This window comes from Cetorhinus maximus, chromosome 27 (genome assembly GCF_964194155.1).
Source record: "Cetorhinus maximus chromosome 27, sCetMax3.hap1.1, whole genome shotgun sequence".
NCBI classification, from domain to species: domain Eukaryota; kingdom Metazoa; phylum Chordata; class Chondrichthyes; order Lamniformes; family Cetorhinidae; genus Cetorhinus; species Cetorhinus maximus.
The window spans coordinates 10,657,331-10,681,581 of record NC_135905.1 but is presented as its reverse complement, the minus strand read 5'-3'; the positions used below and the strand labels follow the sequence as shown (position 1 = coordinate 10,681,581).

The following is a 24,251-nucleotide window of genomic DNA, read 5'->3' as shown; positions in this document are numbered from 1 at the left end:
GAGAGGAGAAGGCCAAGAGGAGACTTGATAGAAGTTTTCAAAAATCACGAAGGGTCTGGACAGAGTAGATAGGGATAGACTGTTCCCACTCGTAAACAGATCGAGAACCGGAGGGCACAGTTTTAAAGCGTTTTGCAAAAGAAGCAAATGCGACGTGAGAAAAGGCTTTTTCACACAGCGAGTGGTTAGGGTTTGGGATGCACTGCCTGGAAGTGTGGTGGAGGCAGATTTAACTTAGGCTTTCAAGAGGGCATTGGATGACTATCTAAATAAAAACACTGTGCAGGGTCACGGTGAAAAGGCAGGAGACTGGTACTAAGTTAAAACGCTTAAAGAGCCGGTACAGACAAAGGGCCGAATGGCCTCCTTCTGCACCATGACAATTCTCTGAACTAAATCATGGTTCATCCTCTATCTCAATGTGGCCTCCATAACTCTTTACATCAGAGGTATCATCTTTCAGACTAGACATTAAATTGAGGCCCAGTCTGCCTCTCAGGTGGACATAGAAATACTGCCCTGGGATCTTTTACAAAGAACAGGGTGGGGAGGTTTGGTATCCCTGGTGTCCTGGTCAATATTTAATCCCTCAAATCAACATCAGATCGGACAGATTATCTGATCATCATCACGTTTTTGGTGAGGGTTTTCTGTGTGCTTGTTAGCTGTCTCCTTTCCTACACTGCAACAGCGAATACATTTTGAAAAGTGTATTCGAGCATCCTAAAGTCGTGAAAGATGCTATACAAATCCAAGTTCGTTGTTTCTTTTTAATGTGTCATGTTTTGGGACACTTAACCACTTGGCCTGCCAAGAAATGTGGTATTATTTATGTTGAAAAGTTGCTATTAAGTTCAGTTTGGCAGGGTTTAACTCCACAGAGCGGACAAATTCAGTCTACAGGCTAGATCTCGATGAGCCAGGGATACTTAGCACACTCCAATTCGAGACAGTAACAAGTTGATTAGTAGACTGCAACATCCACACCCACTGGGCATTGGAAGAGTCTCATTTGAGCTGAGGGGTTAATTTCCAAGAGGCTCGGCAGTTGGTTTGATGGGCAGCCCGCCTGGCCAATCCCCAGATAAGGAGAGCTGGGAGGGAGTTAGAAGCCAAGCTCTTGGTTTTCTGTCTAGCTACCAAACGATGGGGGTGAAGACGCAGAAAATTTGGATTTATTTTAAAAGCGCTAGCCAGGACCAGCAGCTAGGGCACCAAAGCATTCACAGGCAATCGCAGCCTTGCTAAAAACTTGTACAAAGGGCTCAGCTGTAAATTTGCAATTAGGAAATGGGAGATACACACGGGATAACTCAATCAAGAAATGGGGAAGGCCATTTCGTACCGTCTGATAGCCATCTTCAAAAGGACAATGCTTAGTCTCTGCACTGCAATTACTGTACAAGAACACAATTATCAGCCCGCCCGGGGTGGGGGCTCATTGTGCTGTGGCCTTTGTCTAACTCATACCATTAAGTTGTAACTGATAGTAAAAAAAAATATATAAACTCTGCTCATTTGAACCTCGGTGGAGAAGCGCCTGGATTGCCCAGTGATTGCTCCCCACGTGCGTAATAAAGGAACCACTTGAATATTGCACCTGGACTCCGAGTGTTGAAATTTTGTACCAGGGTATTCCTCGGACCATTCAGGGTAAGGAAATGACATTTGTTTCAGGGACAAATGAGAGGAGAAGCTGAGAGAACTCAGTTTATAAATGGGAAAGGATTGCCAACCCTTTTTGCCATGTACCATTATCCCTTTGGTCATTTAATCACTCCCGCCCTGTACCCTATCAAAAACCTTCCCTTCTGTTCTTTTCTCCACCAAACTCTCCTTTCCACCCCCCCAACCCTGTTCCTGCTTATGAACGATTATGGTTAATTTTTTTTTAAGCTTTTTTTTGGGCTGCAATTCTTGCCTGCGCTGGTGGGCAGCAATCAAGCTTGGTGCTCCCACCTCATTACCGCGATCGCAGTGTGTGGCTGTGCGGGTTCATCGCCGCTGGCTTCCTCTGCACTCAGTAGGGAGTCAATCAGCATTGTGCTGAAGGCATGGGGCGAAAACTGCCTACCCTTCTTAAAGTGGTCCGTCCTCTGTCCCTCTTAAAGGCAGCCTGTCCTTCTTAAAGGGAAACTGATCTGAACGATACTATTGGATGTTAAAATTTGGAAAATGGGACACCAGGGCAGAGTTGATTTCAGGGTCATGGATGCAGCATTGCAGGCCTTAGTGGTGTAGCTAGGAAAAGAAGAGAGGCACATGGCCCTCAGAGTGTGGGAGAGCAGGTGGCAAGGAAGGTCAACTCCCAGAAGCTGGCCCCAAGGACCTGGCACAGTGCCACAAGAAGTCTAATGGCTTCATTAAGGTCAGTAAGTGATCCATATGACATCTCCTCCAACACTCAATAAAGCACACCCCAATTACTCACTCAAGAGCAGTCCCTGCCCAGTGCACACACTCCCCTCATGACTGATGCCCAACGTCTAGATATACTCCACCTCATCACGCACCGACCAATACTGCCAGCCACACACCCTCTGTCTGCCTCCATATACCTCCAGCTATTCAGCTATGGCAGGCACATCACCCAAGCACAGTGCTACACAATCACTGGCATTTTTCCCTCTCTTGCAGGGCAACCTGGCACACAATTGCAAGGAGGGGTGGGGGCAATTCGGCAGTGAGGTGGGGGGGGGCGGGGACAAGGCTGCCTGCATCTCCTGAACCCAGCAGAGGAGATGGCTCTCCGCATCATGGGGCCAGCTGTGTTGGAGTCCATGGCATCGCCAATAGCATTGAGGGCAATAGCATGTGCCATCCCTATGCCTCTTCTCAAGCCCCAGCGCCTCTTCATCCTGCTCCCTGGAACAATGAGAAAGCTGCTGATGGTGTGACCATGGACCTCTCGCTTCCCACCCCCACACTCTCCCTTTCCCCAACTTTCCCACTCTGAACTCCTACCCTTGGGTACACAAGAGCTGCTGCCTGGCCAGCTACCACAGCCCCAGGGGAAAAGGGAGAGAGCAACACAACAGCACTCCATCTGACACTCGGTGCCACCAGCTCAGATACTGGCACTGCCCATACCCTGGAGGGAAGGGTCAACAGGTGATGAGTCATCTGGGCATGAGGAGCTGCAGACAGGCCAGGGGGGGGTAACAGAATAGTTTGTTTGCCAGTTCGCCAGAAGGTGAGATCAGAGGCAAGTCCTCAGATGAGAACCATAATGGGGCAAAATACAGGATGACAGTAAAATGCTGGCTGCACTGGTTGGCCTGCCAGACAGTCCCCTGTCACTGTCAAGGAGAATGGAAGAGTCTGGCTCCAAGGTAGCAGAGGGCATCAGGCAGAGCTTGCCATCTCCGCAGCCTCCATGTCATCTCCCAGCCGCGCTGCACTACCACCGCTGCCCTCACCCCTCTTGCGGCCGGTGTGCGGACTCCTCCAATCAGGCTGTCAAATCCAGGAGCTCACCACAACACCCCCAGAAATACTCCACGCTGACCTGCGTACGCTTTGCAACAGCAGAACTTCTTACAAATAACCTCACCTGCAATTTGGGTGCCTGGCCCTTTAAAAGGAAACGCCAGTGCAGGGGTCCATCAGCACTCGAGCTGTTTGGCGAGACAATGACGAATTGGTCACTCAACCTGCCCGGCCCAGACTTGGCATCCTAGTGTCACATCAGCTGATTGGGCTGCTTAAATGTCAGGATAGCGTAATTTCGCACACTGGGCATAGGTGCCCTTCTCAAGCGGGGGTACCGCCCGGCCCCTGTTAGAAGTGGCTAGCAGCGCAGTGCACCCCGACAACGCGCCGCAATATCTCGGCGGCCGCTCAGGAGGTGAATCTCTCGCCCTTAAACCTCCGGCGTCTCCCAGGTTTGACGATCGGCCCGAAACCTTAACTCTGCTTCTCGCTCCGTGGGTACTGCCGGAGTATTCCCAGCATTTTCTGGTGGCTGTGTGTAAATTTTGGAACAGCTTGCTTCAGCGACTCACTGCTTTGAGGTAGTGAGCCCTCGGGGGGGGATTGGCTCCCTGGTGGTTTTCTCTCTTCCTACAGGAAACGGTGCAGCACATCCCTTCCCAAGGCTGCTCGTTGAGTAAAGAGATTGGCCGGGACAAGGTGGTGGGTGGGGGTGGGGGGGGAAAACCTTTCAGCGAAACGCTAGGTGAAAGGCTGGATAGGAGTCTGTGAAGATGATAAACCTGCACTAAAATTCCCCATCGTTCTAGCCAAGTCAAACCACCTACGCACAATTCACGTTCCAAGGAAGCTTCTGCGTGCAGACAGGACTGAAAAAAATCTGGCCAACCTCAAAGTATGGCCCACGGTATAAAGAAGCTGAGGACCAGCTAACATCAAAACACTGGCTGCCCAAGTAGTACAGAAGCCTGATTAAACTGCAGCAAACTATTAATTATTTCACCTCTGTTCAGCCTGGCGACAGTGACTTGGTTTCAGAGGGCGGGGTGTGTGTAGGGAGGTGGGGGTGGTGGTGGTGAGGGGGGGAGGTTAGCAGTCACATTGTGGGGTTGACTGCACCCTGATTTACATATGAATTCAATTTCTGGAGAGCTAATTGTCTCATTATAATTGAGCAGGATTAATGAGGCGTGCTGGGCTGTCAGCGCACAATCCAGTTCAGTGAGGCCCACTCTTCACCCAGCTCTTTTCAAACAGGAGACAATTTGTTGCGATTAGACAACAGGCGATGCCAGCTGTGAGGAGGTAGGCTCCAGATCCAGAGCTGTAATAAATTAGCCATTAACGTGTGAACATGTCCCACATGCATTCAAACACCACGCAGGGGCTTGCCTGAATACTGAGCGGACATCGCCTCCCCACCATACAGTCAATTCCTGGCTGCAAACGCTGAGATTTTGCCGGACAGGACGGATCAGGGGCAGGCCATTCTGCCCATCGAGTCCATTCCGCAAAGGATTGCGGGAAACACATATGGTTCAAAATTAAAGAGACCTGGTTTATGGGTGTGGGGGGACCATGGTTTGCAAGGTGCCCACACCCATTGGTGGCTAAGACAAGAGAGATCCATCTACCCACCTCAGTACCACAATTGTAACAGGCTGCCCCAGCCCTGGTCTCCATTTCAGTGCGGGCGCCCTCTACACACTCCAGGGATTTGAGTAGCATTGGTACGAGCTGCAGGCAGCCTTTGCTTTTTAAAGTCGCAGTCCCTCTAAAAGGGAATTTGCAGCAATACACTGTAGGCTGCTGGGTAATTGGGGTTTTTTTTGGCCATTCAGGGAGAGGTACTGGCACTGGACTGATTGTTAGGGGCTGGTTTATAGTCGAGATCCAGTGAGTCACCAGCTATGTTTGGGCGGCAGTCAGGTTGGGTCGAGGTCACACGTCAATTCTGCTGCAGGGGGCTCAGGTGAGGATGTCACTGGCGCCTGCTTTTTTTCTGTCAGTGCTTGGCGAGTCTGTGGAACTCTCTTGCCCAGAGAACCATGGAGGCAGGGTCATTGAATAATTCCTAAGGCAGGAATAGGGAGATTCTTGACAAACAAGGCAGTCAAAGGGTATCGGGGATAGGCAGGAAAGTGGAGTTGAGGCCTCAATCAGGTCAGCCATGATCCTATCAATTGGCAGAGCAGGCTTGAGGGGCCAAATGGCCTACTCCTGCTCCTAGTTCATACCTATGCCCGCATGGACTATAGGAAAATGCTGCTGCGCATACGCTGGGGCATTGGCAGGCCTGTCAGGTGTCCCCCAGTCATTGGCTAGGAGCCTGGCTCTGCCATGGCACAGGGCATCATGCCGAGCTCGGAGGCCATCCCTGCCTGGGCACCTCCTCCTTGGCAGGACTGCCAATCGAACCCATGTTAGAGAGTCTGTTGGCCGCTCTCTGAACACCCACCAGGCGCATCAGACACACAAGATTCCAAAGGCAATAATGGAAACATACCGCCAGTCCTGTATGATAGCTTGTTCCGCAAGCAATAATCAGTAAGCGCCTGCATCTTCTGATTTCCTTAATTGAATCCTTTAATCCGCCAAGGATCACTAAGGGATGAGAGAGAGACAAGTTAACCAAATTAAGGCTGAACCAAACATACTGGCTAACGTTGTGTGGTGTCATAAGAAAGAAATCACGGTATTTGTCTCCCCATGAAACTCAAGGTTGCACTGCCCCTATGTTTTGTCATCAATAAAAGGTTAATCCAACCGCCATCTGTATAGATTATTCCCAAGGCAGGTGCTTTCTTAAAAATTGCTCATTTGGAACCAGTTGGTGCATCAAGAAAATGATTGGCCCAGAGATTCCCCGCTATTTGGACCGAAACACACTCGTCATCTGGCTAAGAACGGCAACAGTTAATACACCACTGGGAGTCTCTACACCAATCTGGGTCATTGCTGTACTGATGCCCAAGTGATTCGGTAACGCACTTCAAGGAATTGAGTCGGCCACACCAAGTCCGCCTGGAGTCACAAGTTTCCCCCCAGGGAAACCTGGGATGGACCATAACCTGCCTTGAAAACGTCCTTAACATTCAAAGAGCAAATTGCAAAATCTGTATTTTTAAAGAGAATATCTCATGATTTCTGCACTCTTGTTCCCAAATGACACATACTGCAGGAAGTGGTCAGAATCAGATTTGTTACAGCACAGGAGGTCACCATTCGGCCCCTCACGTCTGTGCTGGCTCTCCACTGGAGTAATTTACCGAGTGCCACTCCTCAGCCTTCTCCCCATAACTCTGAACATTCTTCCTTTTCAAATAATAATCCAATTCCCTCTTGAAAGCTTCAATTGAATCTGCCTCCACCACACTCCCAGGCAGCGTATTCCAGATCCCAACTGCTCGCTGCATGAAGAGTTTCTCCATTGCTTCCTTGGCCAATTACCTTAACTCTGGGACCTCGCATTCTCAATTCTTCCACCAATGGGAACAGTTTCTCCCCATCTACTCTGTCCAGACTCCTCGTGATTTTGAATACCTCGATCAAATCTTCTCTTCTCCAAGGGACACAGTCCCAACTTCCCCAATCTACCCGTGGCCCCAGTTCAAACATTTCTTAAAGGGACAGGCATCTTATTCAATTCACTCTCCCTCAACGTTCTTCCCTCACATTGGTTGCCAGGAAATTCCCTCACAATCTGCACTTGTGTGTTTTCAGTCAATGCTGTAGCTCCAAAGAAGTCGAGCGCTGAATCTGCACTCAGTAAGCTTTTAAGTTGGAGTTGCGGCTCTTACCGGTGTTATTTTCAAAGTTGACTCTTCCCCTCATGGTGTTCACCACCGATTCCGGCTGCTCAAAGATTTCTTTCTGCATAAAGGAACTGTAGCTTCCTGCAAAAAAGGTCAGGCAGAATAATCACATGAAAATGTATTTAATGAAAAAGGTCAGGAGATGTTGTGTAGGAGGAATACAAAGGGTCAAGGCTAATGTTTGTAATAAGTTATCAAGATCCTACGTCAGGCCCGTGTTTAGCATTTGTAATTCAGCGAGAATCCCCGCTGTCAAAATCAATCTAAATACGTGCATTTTAAGACTTGACACCCCCTCATTTTAAAGGTGCATTTACAACAGGTTTAGCTTCAATGTAAAGCAGCTATGGATATGGTGGCCTAGTGATTCTGGTAGAGAACCACAACTGGGAGATCACAAACTCAAATTCCACAATGGCGAGATACGAATAAATCGGATAACTTGTGAGCCAGCGTACGACAATGTGGACTGCGAAAGTTGCTGGGTTCATCAACACCCAACTGGCTCACCAACGTCCTCAGGAAAGAACTCTGTCATCCCAACTCAGTCTGACCTCCAATGAACTCCAATTCCACGCTAACTCCTAACAGGCAGCCAGCGATGGGCAATATAAAAAGAGAGGCTTGTATTTATATAGCGTCGCTCATGACCTTAGGATGTCCTGAAAGGGCTTCACAGCCATTGAGGCACTTTTTGAAGTATGGTCAACGCTGTAATGTCAAAAACACAGCAACTGATTTAGGCACAGCAAGCTCCCACCAACAGCAATGTGACAATGGCCAGGTAACCTGCTTCTGTGATGTTGATTGAGGGATAAATATTGGCCAGGTCAGCAGGGAAGAACTGCCCTGCTCCTCTTTGCAAGAGTGCCATGGGATCTTCTACATCCACCTGAGAGAGCAGACAGGGTCTGGTCCCATCCAAAGGACGGCAACTCCATCAGTACTGCACTGGAGCATCAGCTGAGATTGTTATGCTCAAGTCTCGAGTTAAACCACAACGCTCTGACTCAGAAGCTGCCTTCCCAATGTCACGCACATCCAAAGACGAAATGAAGTAGGGCAAAAATGGGCCTGCCTTTATGCTATGATTGCAATGTTGGGCTGAATTGTGGCATCTTTATGCAACATAAGTGCAGGGCCAGATCTAGTGATTAGTCTCCAGACTTCCCAGGAATTTTCACAATTATACCGCACTTTATATATTCAAGGGCAGGCCACTTCCCAGTTCTTATTCAACTCACAGAGAGAAGAATCAAAGAATTACACTCACAATAAGAGAGCCCAAAATCAAAATCCAGCCTTTATTCAGCTCAACACTCATGGTATAAAAAACTCACCAAACCTCCTCAGATAGCACCTTCCAAACCCACGACCACTATCATCTAGAAGGACAAGGGCAGCAGATACATGGGAACATCACCACCTGCAAGTTCTCCTACAAGCCACTCATCATCCTGACTTGGAAATACATGGCTGTTCCTTCACTGTCGCTGGGTCAGAATCCTGGAACTCCCTCCCTAACAGCACTGTGGGTGTACCTACACCACATGGACTGCAGCAGTTCAAGAAGGCAGCTCACCTCCACCTTCTCAAGGGCAATACATGCTGACCCAGCCAGCAATGCCCACATCCCATAAGTGAATAAATACATCTTTTTAAGAAGGGCAGCCTACATCCTTGCTCTGCTTCATTCCTTCTTGGGGTGAGCGAGATACTGATAAGGCAGCCGCTAAGTCAGAAGGTTATGAGTTCAAATTCCATTCCAGAGACTTGAGCACCAAATGAAGGCTGACTCTCCAGCACTGAAGGAGTGCTGTACTATTGGAGGAAAATGTTAAACCCTGTCTGCTGGGATTGAGCTACAATAGTTTAAAAATTGTACTGGGGCAAAACCAGCAAACAGATCAGATGTGAAGCTGTGGGATGGTAACATAGTGATAACGTTACTGGATTAGTAACCCACAGGTCCAAACTAACGATCTGGAGACATGATCTCAAACCCTGCCACGGCTGCAATTTATTAATAAATTAATTAATTAATAAATCAGAAATAAAAAGCTCATTAATAATGATCATGAAACTACTGGATTGTCGCTAAAAACCCATCTGGTTCACTAATGTAATTCAGGGAGAAAGCTGTTGTCCTTACCCAGTCTGGCCTACCTGTGACTCTGGATCCACACAATGAAATGTGGTGGACTCTCAACTGCCCTCTGAAATGGCCCGGCAAGAAAGAGAGCTACCGAGAACAGCCATGGCTGTACCTACACTGTCGCTGCCTGCAGCGAGAAATGAGTTTACCACCATGTTCTCAAGGGCAGTTAGGGATAGCAAATAAATGCTGGCCTCATCTCCACTCATCTCCCAAGAATGAATATTTTTTTTAAAAAAAAAACCTAATACAGGAGCAAAATACTGTGGATGCTGGAAATCTGAAACAAAAAATGCTGGGAGTACTCAGGCCAGGCAGCATCTGTGGAGAGAGACAGAGTTAACGGGTGGGATTTTCCAGGCGCAGGTTCCCCCACGGCGGGTGTGGCAAGACAACATTGACTTCTGCGGCACCGGTAAATCCCGCATCTATGGACATGTACACCAAGGTCCCTCTGATCCTCTGTACTTTCTAGGGTCCTACCATTCATTGTGTATTCCCTTGCTGTGTTAGTCCTCCCAAAATGCATCACCTCACACTTCTCAGGATTAAATTCCATTTGCCACTGCTCTGCCCATCTGACCAGCCCATCTATATCACCCTGCAATTTAAGGTTTTCCTCCTCACTATTTATGACGCCACCGATTTTCGTGTCATCTGCGAAGTTACTGATCATACCTCCTATATTCACGTCTAAATCATTAACGTACACTGCAAACAGCAAGGGTCCCAGCACCACTCATCACAGGATTCCAAATGCAAAAACAACCTTCAACCATCACCCTCTGCCTCCTGCCACTAAGCCAATTTTGGATCCAATTTGCCAAATTGCCCTGGATCCCATGGGCTCTTACCTTCTTGACCATTCTCCCATGTGAGACCTTGTCAAAAGCCTTACTGATGTCCATGTAGATTACATCAACTGTACTACCCTCATCTACACAACTAGTCGCCTCCTTGAAAAATTCAATCAAATTTGTTAGACATGACTTCCCCCTGATAAAGCCATGCTGACTATCCCTGATTAATCCCTGCCCCTCCAAGTGGAGATTAATCCTGCCCCTCAGAATTTTTTCCAATAGTTTCCCTACCACCGATGTTAGACTCACTGGCCTGTAACTACCTGGTTTATCCCTACTACCCTTCTTGAATAATGGTACCACATTCACCATCCTCCAGTCCTCTGGCACCTCTCCTGTGGCCAGAGAGGGTTAGAAAATTAGTGTCAGAGCCCCTGCAATCTCCTCCTTTGCCTCACATAGCAGCCTGGGATACATCTCATCTGGGCCTAGGGGTTTATCCACTTATAAGCCCGCTAATACATCCTCCCTTTCAATGTTAATTTCTTCATGTATATCAGTCCCCCTCCCTGATTTCTACACTTACATCATCCTTCTCCATAGTGAACACAGATGAAAAGTAATCATTTAAAACTTCACCTACATCCTCTGTCTCCAGGCACAGATTGCAGCTTTGATCCCTAATGGGCCTTACTCTTTCCCTGGTTATCCTCTTGCCCTTAATATATTTATAAAATGCCTTGGGATTTTCCTTCATCTTGTTTTCTTTCCAGTGTTTTTCAATGCCCCCTGTTCACTCTCCTAATTACTTTAAGTACCCCCTACACTTTCTATACTCCTCTAGGGCTTCCAGTCTTTTCAGCCCTCTATTTGCCATAAGCCTCCTTTTTCTCCCCCTTATCCAATCCCCTATATACCTGGGCATCCAGGGTTCCTTAGACTTGTTGGTCCTACCCTTCACAAGAATATGTTGGCTCTGAACTCTCACTACTTCCTTTTTGAATGACTCGCGCTGGTCTGATGTAGACTTTCCTACAAGTAGCTGCCAGGTCCTGTCTTATCATATTGAAATCAGTCTTCCCCCAATTCAGAACCTTATTTTCCGGTCCAACTTTGTCCTTTTCCATAATCTTAGAGTTATGGTCACTATCCCTGAAATGCTCCCCCACTGACACTTCTATTACTTGCCTGGCTTCATTCCTTAAGGTTAGGTCCAGTACCACCCCTTCTGTTGCAGGACATTCCACGTCCTGGCTCAAAAAGCTTTCCTGGATGCACTTTAAGAATTCTGCCCTCTCTAAGCCTTTCACAGTAAGACTTTCCCAGTTAATATTGGGAAAGTTGAAATCCCCTATTATTTTAACACTTCTCTTAGATTTGCCTACATATCTGCTCCTCTATTTCCCCGGCTGTTTGGAGCCTATAGTACACTCCCAGCAAAATGATTGCCCCCTTTTTGTTTTAAAGTTTTACCCATATGGCCTAATTTGAGGAACCTTCTAAGATATCAATCCTCCTTACTGTGTAATTGACTGCTTGACCAATAGTGCAATGCCACTTCCTCTTTTACACCCCGCTCCCCAGTCATGCCTGAAGATTCTATACCTTGGAATATTCAGCTGCCAGTCCTGCCATTCCCTCAACCATGTCTCTGTGATAGCAACAATATCATATTCTCATGTGTTAAATCAACACCCTCAATTCATCTGCCTTACTTGTAAGACTCCTTGCATTAAAATGGATGCAGTCCAGCCTTGCAATATTCCCTTGCGCCTTAAGAGGTCTGCCTCCCAGACTGACTTAGCTTCTCTTCTATATTTGGCTGTACATCACCCCCTATTGTACCTCCACACTGTATCCCATCCCCCTGCCAAATTAGTTTAGGTTTAACCCCCCCACCCCCTCCTGACATGCAGCGCTGGGAAACGTGGCCCGCCATTGATGGGCGCAGCGGATTTCAAACTGGTTTCACGACGTTATGAAACTGATTTTTGGCCTTCCCGCCATGACGCCCGACGCCAATGGGCACGGAAAATTCCGCTGGTTTCTATCAGCACAGCCAGTGGAATGGGATCTTCCACTCCCCCTCTTGTTATTCTGATGTATAAATTGGGGTGTGACTGGTTGGAGGGAGGTTAGAGTGGGAGTTTCAGAGAACTGAGAGAGCCCCCACCCCCAGCACTCACCTGCCCCAGCAGCACTAGCAAACCTCCCTATAAGGATGTTGGTCCTGTTCCAGTTCAGGTGCAAACCATCTGACTTGTACAGGCCCCACCTTCACCAGAATCAGACCCAGTGATCCAGGAAACTAAAGCCCTCCTTCCTGCACCATCTCTTCAGCCACACATTCATCCTCTCTATCCTCCTATTCTTATACTCACTAGCATGTAGCACAGGAAGTAATCCAGAAATTACAACTTTTGAGGTCCTGCTTTTTAATCTGCTACCTAGCTCCTAAATTCTTGTTGCAGGACCTCATCCCTCTTTCTACCTATGTCGTTGGGACCAATGTGAACCACAACCTTTGACCGTTCGCCCTCCCCCTTCAGAATGCGCTGCAGCCATTCTGTGACATCCTTGACCCTGGCACCAGGGAGGCAACACACCACCCTGGAGTTACATCTACGGCCGCAGAAGAGCCTATCTGCACCCCTCACTATCGAGTCCCCTCCATGACCTTTCACCAGGAAGAAGAAATGTAAAAGGTTTTAAGCCAGTCGAAGTGGGGAGGGTGTGGGAGGAACAAAAAGGGGAGGTCTGTGATAGGGCAGGAGAGATTCAATAGCAAAACATTTCATGATGCAACAGCCAAAGAGAGTGGCAATGGGGATAGTAAAGACCTCGCTTTTCACCATCCAAAGCTCCAAACACTCCTTCCATGTGAAGCAGCGATTTACTTGTGCTTCTTTCAATTTAGTCTACTGTACTTGATGCTCACCATGTGGTCTCCTCTGCCATGGGGAGGCCGAAAGTAGAGTGGATGACTGCTTTGTGGAACACTGCCATTCAGTCTGCAAGCACAACCCCAAGCTTCCCGTCACTTGTCATTTCTATTCTCCACCTTGCTCCCACTCTGACCTGTCTGTCCTTGGCCTGCTCTAGTGTTCCAATAATGCCCTATCAAGCTCGAGGAGCAGCACCTCAGCTTTCGTCTTGGTACTCTGCAGCCTTCTGGGCTCAATATCGAGTTCAACAACTTTAGATCATAACCTCTGCCATCATCTTGTTCCTTTTTTTGCTGGCTTGTTTCTCTTTATCCCTTCATGTTGCATTCTGATAGTTGCTATGTAGCTAGTCACACCTCATCTGGGCACAACCTTTGTTTCTTTACTATTCCCATTACCTCTCTCTTTGGCTACTGCATAATGACATTTCTAAATTTTGCTCAAATTAAAGCCTGGCAGATCGACTCTGATTGGTCAAGGCTTTGCCATGGAGAATGAACCAGGTTCATCCATGGCAATGCCTTGCCCAGCGTCAACCTACCTGGTTTGAATTTGAACAAAAGCTTGGCAGTTAACTGTTCTCTGCTGCATTCTCCATGGCAAAACCTCCACCAGAGTCCACTTGCCAACCAATCAGCACCCTCTTCTCATGCAGTACAAATTGTTGCTCCCTTCACTGTTGGTTTATCTTACGAGCTGTCCTGATGAGTGCAAGATGAAAAGCTTTGACAGCATGTCTCTTTTGTCAGTAATACTCAAGTTCTGTACAACCAAGTCACTATTTCTAACTTCCTCCAGTTCTGATGAAAGGTCATCGACCAGAGAAGTTAATTCTTTCTCTCTAAAGATGCTGCCTGATCCAGTAAGTATTTCCAGCATTTTTTGCTTTTACATTATATTTTTTAAAAATTACATAGGATAATTGCCACAGAATGGTGACTCGAGTGAAGACATCCAACAGAAGAAGTGCAAGAAATCGGTGGGAGTGAAAGTAGGAGGTGAATGATGAGCTCAAGGGGGTGGACGACCTTTTCTCATCCTGCTCCGACTGCTATCAAACATCAGGCAACAAACTAAACATTTAGCAATGTGTCTTCACCTTTAAATTTCCAACAAGGTCTCAGACCAACTAGGTGTGTTTAGCAAATATTTTATATAAAATATTTGATGTTAGAATTGATATTCGCCCATTTTTAATTCTTCTCTCCCTCACTTTTACTCCTGATTTATTGCATATTGATAGACTTCCCTAATTCAATCATTTCCCCTTGCGTTTCTATTCTCCTTAATTTACATGCCAGCTCCTGGAAGTCAGTTGAATAGGGGAGCTGAGGAGAATGCTTAAACCTAGAGAGTTACAATGATCTAGAACGCACTCCCGGAGAGAGTGGTGGAATCAGATTCAATAGTAACATTCAGTCAGGAATTAGATAGAAACTTGAAAGAGCAAAATTTGCAGGGCTATGGGGAGAAAGGGAATGGGACCAATTGGATTGCTTCTTCAGAGAGTGAACATAGACACGATGGGCCAAATGTCCTCACGCAATGCTGTAAGATTCTATTATCCTGTAACATTGAGGTGAAAGACTTTCAAACTTTAGTACACCTCAACCTGTTGATGACTTCCTTATAAACATTTCTACCCATCTATTAGTTTAATTCGTATGCTTACATGATTAGATTCTTGATTAACAAGGGAGTCAAAGGTGGTCGGAAGGAAAGCGCAGCTGAGGCCACAATCGGATCAGCCATGATTTTATTGAATGGCGGAGCAGGCTCGAGGGGCTGAATGGCCTACTCCTGCTCTTAATCCTTCCCAAGTGAAGCGGGCAAATATTGAGGCTGATTCTTTGGTACAATCACTCCGGGAATCCACAGAGCAGCTGGTGCGGGGGAAACGGAAACGTTCACAGCATTGTCTTACAGGATATTCATCTGAACTGAGGCCGGGACACAATGGTGGGGTGCCTAATCAGCTAATGGACGGCGCCAATCACCAGTCTTGCTGCTTCCCGTCTTGAGCCGGCAGCAAATTCTGCCCCTCCTTTACCTTTCATCATCTGCTGCAGCTCCACTTGCAGCGTCTGGATCCCACGCGCCGGGCAGTCACTTGCTGTGCGCTCGACCCGGTGAATCGAAAGGCAGCCCACGACCACCGCTGCCACGTCATCATCCTCCAGGAAAATCACTTGGTTCGTGTGCTCAATGACAGCGCTGGGAAAAAAAAAATCAAACATCACGGTGACAAACTGCCCGCTCGCGAACACGCTGATGGCCATCCACGAACAAAGAATACTTGCAAAAGGAACTTTTAAAAAAAATACATAGAACCTGAGGAAATCCCATCCTCTCACCACAAAACATCCGGCATTCTCGCAAATGAGCTGAAAAGAAAGTAATTTCTGCCTTTCAGCCCATGAAGTCTTTCAATTCTGTCTTCTACATAGGTTTATTCTTTCAAAAAATTCCTTCCTTTCCCCTCGTTGATCTTCCCAATGTTGAGGATCACTATTTCTAGGGCTTAAAACTGCTTTAAAAGTAAAAAAACGAACTCATTTTGTGACTTAAAATGTTGATCAGTAATTCTTTCTTTATTAATTGAGTTTAAATTCCATCTACTGCCGTGTCCCCACAGTATTAGCCTGGGTCTTTAGATTATTAATCCAGTGACATTGCATGTTCCTGTATCTTTGCGGACAGCCACCAGGCATGTTATTGGTAGCTCTATTACGCACAGTCGCAAAGCTTAGTTGGTATCAATCAATTTCTGGTCAACTGATCCCAAGCCAGCTAGGTTCCTCGCTGTCTGTTTCAATAGTCTGTGGATACACCAAATAGACTCCCAAAGTAGGTCGGTGTGGTTACCTTTTGAGTTACCCCTGGCTGTCTCAAAAAGGAAGTCAATTGTATGAAACCCCAACAATTGAATATACCTCATGGACACGGCTGTCAGAACGTCTGCACCTTCTCACTGTCCTTCGCAGTCACAATTAAAGAGAAAGTCAAGCATTTCATCCTAAAATTTGGTCACAGTATCCATTTCACAAATGGGCCTCACGGAACAGCAATTGAACTCTAGCTGACCTCATCAAGTGTTTACTTAACAATTTGACTTTGCAACTTGGACGGGGCATTACAGGTCACTAGAGCGTGTATGAACAGTTATATTGACCTCAACCTTTTTAAACAGCACATAGTCTAATTTTCCTACAGCAATGGCACAGGAGGCAGACTCATGAGTAAAGTATTTTTTGTTTCTCGATGCTATGAGTCAGTCACGCTCCAGAGGGCACCCTTATATGTAAAATAATCTTAAACAATAGGCGCCAGTCAGGATCGTTTTTGATATATTCATCCATGCAATGTGGGTGTCGCTGACAAGCATTTATTGCCCATTCCTAATTGCCCTTGAGGTGGTGGTGAGCTGCCTTCTTGAACCACTGCAGTCAATGTGGTGTAAGTACACCCACAGTGCTGTCAGGGAGGGAGTTCCAGGATTTTGACCCAGCAACAGTGAAGTAACGGCGATATATTTCCAAGTCAAGATGGTGTGTGGCTTGGGGGGTGGGGGCAGGGGGCTGGGGAACTTCCAGGTAATGGTGTTCCCATGTCTCTGCTGCTCTTGTCTTTCTAGATGGTGGAGAGATTTTGCAGGTTTGGAAGGCGCTGTCAAAGGAGCCTTAAGTGAGTTGCTGTAGTACATCTTGTAGATGGTACACACTGCTGCCACTATGCGTCGCTGGCAGAGGGAGTAAATGTTTATTGTGACAGATAGTGTGCCAATCAAGCGGGCTGCTTTGATTTGGACAGTGTCAAGCTTCTTGAGTGTTGTGGGAGCTGCACTCATCCAGGCAAATGGAAAGTATTCCATCACACTCCTGATTTGTGCCTTGTAGATGGTGGAGAGGCTTTGGGGAGTCAGGTGGTGATTTACTCACCACAGGATTCCTAGCCTCGGACTTGCTTTTGTAGCCACAGTATTTATACGGCTAGTCCAGTTCAGTTTCTGGTCAATGGTAACCTCCAGGATGTTGATAGTGGGGTTTCAGCAATAGTAATGCCATTGAATGTCAAAGGGCGATGGTTAGATTCTCTCTTGTTGGATATGTCGTTGTCTGGCACTTGTGTGGCATGAATGTTAATCGTCGTTTGCTGCATATGGACACGGACTGCTTCAGTATCTGAAGGGTCACAATGGTGAACATCGCACAATCAGCAGCAAACATCCCCACTTATGATGGAAGGAAGGTCATTGATGAAGCAGCTGAAGATGGTTGGGCCTAGGACACTACCCTGAGGAACTCCTGCAGTGATGTCCTGAAGCTGAGATGACTGACCTTCAACAACCATAACTTTGTGCTAGGTATGACTCCAACCAGCAGAGATTTTCCCGATTTCCACTGACTCCAGTTTTTAGGGCTGTGTGATGTCACACTCGGTCAAATGCTGCCTTGATGTCAAGAGCAGTCACTCTTACCTCACCTCAGGAGTTCAGCTCTTTTGCCCATGTTTGGACTAAAGCTGTATAAAGTCAGGAGCCGAGTGGCCCTGGCAGAACCCAAACTGTGCATCAGTGAGCAGGCTATTGCTGAGAATAGTCTAAATTGGCCAAGTTGGATTTGCCCTGTTTTTTGTGGACAGGACACACCTAGGCAATTTTCCACATTGCTGGGTAGATACCAGTGTTGTAGCTGTACTGGAACAGCTAATTCTAGAGCACAAGTCTTCAGTACTATTGCCAGAATGTTGTCATGACCCGTGGCCTTTGCAGTATCCGATGCCTTCAGCCATTATAGTTCTTATTAGTTGATATCACATGGAGTGAACTGAATTGGCTGAAGACTGACATCTGGGGACCTCCGGAGGAGGCTGATATGGATCATCCACCTGCACTTCTGGCTGAAGATGGCTGCAAATGCTTCAGCCTTATCTTTTGCACTGATGTGCTGGGCTCCCCCATCATTGAGAATGGGGATATTTGTGCAGCCTCCCCTTCCAGAACGTTGTTTTTAATTGTCCACCACTATTCATGACTGTCCGATTCCACTATCCGATCCTTTGGTTGTGGGATCGCTTAGCTCTGCCTATCGCATGTTGCTTGACATGCAATTAATCTTGTATTGTTGCTTCACCAGGTTGACTCCTTATTTTTAGGTATGCCTGGTGCTGCTCCTGGTGTGCCCTCCTCCACTCCTCATTGAATCAGGGGTTGATCCCCTGGCTTGATGGTAATGGTAGAGTGAGGGATATGAAAGGCCATGAGGTTACGGATTGTAATTGAATACAATTCTATTGCTGCTGCTGGCCCAAAGTGCCTCATGGATGCCCAGTTTTGAGTTGCTAGGTTCTGTTTGGAATCTATCCCATTTAGCACAGTGGTAGTGCTACACAACACAATGGGGGAATGTCCTCAATGGGAAGATGGGACTTCGTCTCTACAAGGACTGTGCAGTGGTCACTGCTATCAATACTGTCATGAACAGATGCATCTGCAACAGGCAGATTGGTGAGGATGAGGTCAAGTATGTTTATCCGTTCTGTATGTACCACCTCTGCAGACCTAGTCTAGCAGCTATGTCATTTAGGGCTCAGCCAGCTTGGTCAGTAGTGGTGCTACTGAGCCATTCTTGGTGATGGACGTTGAAGGTATGTCAATGTTGGTGCCTTTACCATCCTCAGTGCTTCCTCTAAGTGATGTTCAACCTGGTGGAGTACTGGTTGATTACTTTGGGTGGCAGTAGCGGTAGTTGCTAACCAGCAGGGAGCTTTCCTTGCCCATGTTTGACCTGATGCCATGAGGCTTCATCAGAGTCGATGTTGAGGACTCCCAGGGAAACCCTGTTCCTGCTGTGTTGCCACCTCAGCTGGGTCTGCCTGGGATGGTGGTGTCTGGGATATTATCTGTAAGGTATGATTCTGCGAGTGTGACAATGTCAGGCTGTTGCTTGACTAGTCTGTGGGACAGCTCTCCCAATTTTGGACGTTACTAAAGAGAACTTTGCAGGGTCGACAGGACTAGGTGTGTTGTTGCCGTTTCCGGTTCCGAGCTTGATACTGGGTGGCCCGTCTGGTTTCATCCCTTTTAGATTTCACAACAGTCTGGTACAACCGAGTGGTTTGCTAGGCCATTTAAGAGTCAACCACATCGCTGTGGGTCTGGAGTCACATGTAGGCCAGACCAGGTAAGGGCAGATGATTTCCTTCTCTAAAGGACATTAGTGAACCAGAAGGGGTTTTACGACAATGGCTTCATGGTCATCGTTAGACTAGCTTCATAATTCCAGGTTTATTAATTGAATTTAAATTCCACCAACTGCCATGGTAGGATTTGAACCCATGTCTCCAGGGCATTAGTCTGGGCTTCTGGATTACTCATCCAGTGACTATGCCACTGCTTCCCTTGATTCTGCTGACCTGGAGCCAGAAATTTACCAGTAACTTCAATTTTGTAACCTTCTGATTTAAACCACTTTTCCAGAGGGAGTACTTGAGTGGTCAGCCTAAAGGCTCAATCCAAGTCTAACAAGCTCCATCTTCGTAGTTAAATATCACAACTAGGCTCCATGCTACACTTGAGTACAAAGGGGAAATCTTACAAGGACAAGTTATTGCACCCCACTTATCAGTCGGTTATCTTGGAAACATGCCTTGCCCACAATTCTCCAACTATTCACTTCCAATTTAAACCAAGGTACTAAATCTCAGAAGGACAAGAGGTTCACCTGACATCCGATGCAAAGTAATACTCCACTGCCTTCTCTTCCCCAACCGGATATAAAGAGGTACCATCAGTGCGAGGGACTAGACAGTTTGTCTTCACTTCTTTACCTGGTAAAACCATTCAGATATTTAACATCAAAACTCATGAAGAGGAGGGTTCCCTGCTTGCCCTTCCCTTGTTAAGGATTTGACTCCATCTTTGAAAAGGGTTAAAAATTTAACGCATATAAAATACAGCTAAAAGAATCCTTTGAGAAACTCAGACTCATTACTTTCACACATACACAGACTCAAAGGCTTGAGAACAGGCTTCTCCAGGCAGAAAACAAGCCAATGTGTTTTTCTAAAAAGCAGGTGCAATATTTTGCTTCTGAAAAATTACTCAAAAGAGTTTAACAGTAAAACAGACAATTGCCATGTTATTCATATACAATAGATTTTCTTTAATATTACAAACTTAGGTAAACAAATCAGTCAGATTTTGCGGGAACATCATTGAGTTGAGACCCGAGACAGTTTTCCTCATAGCTGAAAGGTATTAACTACGCTTTATACTTTTAATTGTAAGTATAAAACTAGTTTGTTATTGGTACTCTTATTCTCTAAGTGGATTTGAAGTTTGCATTTGCTATATTTAGATGAATTAGTTTATCTTGCATTTACACTTTGTAATATTCAAAATATTACCAAAATGTAATCCAAGATTTAAGCTTATGATAAAGTAATCGTTATAAAAGGTTGTAGTCTCAGTCTGTAAACCTCATGGATCCTAACCATCTTATAATTAAGAATTCTAGAAGAGTAAGTTCTGAGAGAGATTGCTCTCCAATAGGAGAGATAATTCTGCTATAATGAATGATGTATGTTTTATTCTGAGATATCTTTGTTTAGTCCAAATTCTTTGATAAGTCTAAATACTCCTGGAAGAGAGGATATTTTATTTTATGACCATATCAATAGCTAGCATAGCTGATTTAAGCTCTTATGATTTAAAATTACTTTCAGTTGAGGAGTTAAGCTAACAACAAATTTGATTTAATAAATTTACCTTGCCTGGGGGGGTTTGTCGGTAAAGATAATGGAACCCTTTCACCTTCACCTCCTCCAGCCCACGAAAAGATCAACAGAAACCGGAAGGGCATGTTAATAAGAATATTAACAGGTGAAGGGTCATGAGTGGGTAAGGACATAAAATTTCTATTTACTAACCAGCTTCATGCATTTTGTAATGAAAGCATAGCTGTGATGAGCTGGGTTGATGAATCCCTTAAAAAAATGATTCCCTTATAGCATCTCTACTTCACCACTTTGGTGCCATTGGGTTTCTAGTCCAAGATGGATCTCAAACAGGCATTTGAAAACAAAAATCACCTAAGCTTTGCTTCGATTATTTTATTAGTTTCTTCATGTGCATTTGTTGCATCTCTGATGTGCATTGAAAATAGGTTCAGTGCAGGGTGTCTCAGGATTTCACCATTATAAGCCATTCCATTCCTCCCGGCAATTCTAAAGCCATTGAAATTTGGTCGGATGCGTCCTGAACCATGTGACTTTTCTGGCCCAACAGGTTTTGACCATATCATAACCGCGTATGTCAATGCAACATTACGAAGTGCAATAGAAATGCTTTAGATATTCAATGACCAATAGCCTCAGATGGAAATGTAAGGAATGAACACTTCTACACTTAGCTCCGACGTTACTTACGTGTACGATACAGAATTGGTATGTGATCTGTAGAGAGTTTATGATTACTTCTCACGCCAATCATCAGAGGACTTCCCCGTCTAAATAAAACAAAAGTAAACAGTGTTAAACATTCCATTTGTGGCGTCTACAAATGAGACAAATATGAATGTCAACATTTTTGTAAGCTGCAAGGAAAAACTTGCATTTATGTACAACGTCTCCTGACCTCAGGGCACGCCAAAGTACTTCACAGCTAATGAAGTATGTTGAGCTGTATTAACTGTTGCAGTGTAAGGAAACATAGTGCCACAGTCAAATCCCAAGCAATGAGAAACTGACCAGATACCACTGCTTTTGATGGTGTTCGTTGAGAGATAGATATGGACCAAGACACCAAGGGAACTCCCAATTATTCTTCAAAATAATACCATGAGATCTTCCATGTCCACCAAAGTGGGTAGACAGGACGTTGGCTTAACAGCTTATACAGAAGACTGTGCCTTCAACAGTGCAAGCAGTCCCTCAGTACTGCAATGGAGAATTGGCCTAGATTATGCACTCAGTATCTGGATTTGAAGCTGCAACCTTCTCAGTCAGAGACAAGCATGTTGTTGTACTTGGCTCCCAAACAGGACATTCAACAAGTCATTTGTAAATACATTGTTCTAGCTATTCAAAGGAAACTACTCATGTCCACTTGGGACAGACCAAAGCTAAAAATCTAAATGCTAAAAATTTCAGGCTTGAGGGAAGGTATAACGCTTTCTAGATCCAATTATTTACAGATTGACCTGAAAATTAAGTGATTTTAAATTCTAAACACATCTGCCATCAACGCCCCTACATTTGGAGTTTGGTGAGTCAATGCCTTGGGATGGGGGTATAGTCCCTTTCAGAAGAGAACTTGAGAGTCAAGATTACAAATCCAAATGTCAAGGCTGTCATTCCAGACACTTGGAATGGCCACATCAATTCCAGTCGGCCAGTTCTCCAATGATCCCATTACCGGGCAGACTGACGAAAGGATTCACTTGGGAACGTATGAAAATCTGTTGCCGTTAATGGCGATTTATCTCGCATGGAATGATTGGCTCCTAACGCTCAGATCTACCAACTTCAGTCCAGCAGCGTGGCCCAGTGGTCCTTCAAATAAAAAGGAAAAACCCGGGCAGATACAGCGTCAGCCATGGTTCAGTCTGTAGCATCCTCACCTCCGAGCCAGAAGGTTGCCTCTTCAAGTCCCATTGCTGTGGCTCGCGAACAAAACCTAGACTGACACTCCAGTGCAATACTGAGGGAGTGTCGCACTGTCGGAGGTGCCCTCGTTCGGATGGGATGCTAAACTGAGCTAAGTCTGCCCCCCTGAGTGGGCATAAAAGACAAGAGGGGTGTTCTCCCTAGTGTCCTGACCAGTATCATCACTCAACTAATACGACTAAACCAGATTGTCTGGTCATTATCACATTGCTGACTGACTATGGGAGCTTGCTGTGCACAATAGTAACTTCAAAAGTAACTGATTGAATGTAAAGCACTTTTGGACATCCTGGGGTCATTAAAGGTGCTATATAAACACAAGTCTCTCCTCCTTTACCGGGGCACTTTCTGAAGACACAAAGAGGCTGTTCAGCTAAGTCCAATACACCATCATTTCATTGGGTAAGACATTGTAGCTAAGATAAAGGCCAAATAGAGGCAGGAAGGGAGGGAGGGAGGGAAGGGAGGAAGGAAGAAAGAAAGAAAAAAAGGAGTCTTTAATTTAGCATTTGTAGGGCCCTGGAGATCTTCGAGATCCTTGGTTTGTTTAATTTTGGGTTCAATTCCCGATCTCTCCACAAATTCAAGTTCATTAAATTAAAAAAGTAAAACAAGCACCAAAAAAAAAGGATGATCCATTTTGTCAAATATACATAAAAACATGGATTTTTTTTAAAAAACAGTAAAAGGTTGACGTTTCTTGAAGTTTCTAGAAGATTGCTGATACGTCTTCTGGAAGTCTATCTGCAAGATAGGGAGCACCACATGAAGCAAGAGTATAAAGTTGATGTTATTAAATTTGCTGCATAAAGCACATTGGAGGAGGCAGGATGTAGGCTGAGGCAAGGAGGCAAGTTTCAGGAACCTATCATATCCGCCAAAGAGATGAAGGGACCTTGGCACACATTGGGTTGAGTTTAATAGCCATGGCGGTGACAATGCCCGCCGGCCAGAAAGCCAGTGGCAACCCCACCGTAGCCGTTTTTGGGAGCCCCGGCACAATTGCCTGTCCATCAGGCAATTGACTGCCTGCCCTTGGGGCTTTTGTCCCTTTAAGGGCAGTGAATCCTGCTCCAATCTGGCAGCACCGCTGGAAGTAATGGCTGTTGCTGGGGCTGCAACTGGTCAGGACCAGCAACATTGGAGGAGGCACCAGAATGGAGGCAAGTGTGTCAGGGCCTGCCAGGAAGGGTGGGTGGGTAGGTGAGGGAAGGGGGGACTCTTCAAGTTGGGGGGGGGGGGCGGGGGGGGGGGGGGGCGGTTTCCGAGGAAGCGGCCCTTGATGCTGGGGAGAGGGGACAGTCCTCTGTGGGCCACAGGATGCCTGATCAGTAGGCCCCCCTCCTTAACCCCTCCATCATTGTTGGGTCAAAATCCTCGAACTCTCTTCCTAACAGCACTGTGGGTGTACCTACACCAGACGGACTGCAGCGGGTCA

The 24,251-nt window shown here is 46.2% G+C and overlaps 1 protein-coding gene across 1 annotated transcript in view; it reads right to left on the bottom strand.

Annotated features, from left to right (window-relative positions):
- The window catches only part of LOC144668557 (glutamine--fructose-6-phosphate aminotransferase [isomerizing] 1-like), an 80,627-nt gene that overhangs the window by 23,024 nt on the left and 33,352 nt on the right, over nt 1–24,251 (bottom strand). Inside the window, exons 8-12 of the mRNA XM_078530703.1 lie at nt 21,575–21,654; nt 19,870–19,975; nt 15,198–15,361; nt 7,233–7,328; nt 5,939–6,036 (exon numbers count right to left, since the gene is read on the bottom strand). Coding sequence (XP_078386829.1) covers nt 5,939–6,036; nt 7,233–7,328; nt 15,198–15,361; nt 19,870–19,975; nt 21,575–21,654 — 544 coding nt within the window. The remainder of the gene's footprint in view (nt 1–5,938; nt 6,037–7,232; nt 7,329–15,197; nt 15,362–19,869; nt 19,976–21,574; nt 21,655–24,251) is intronic.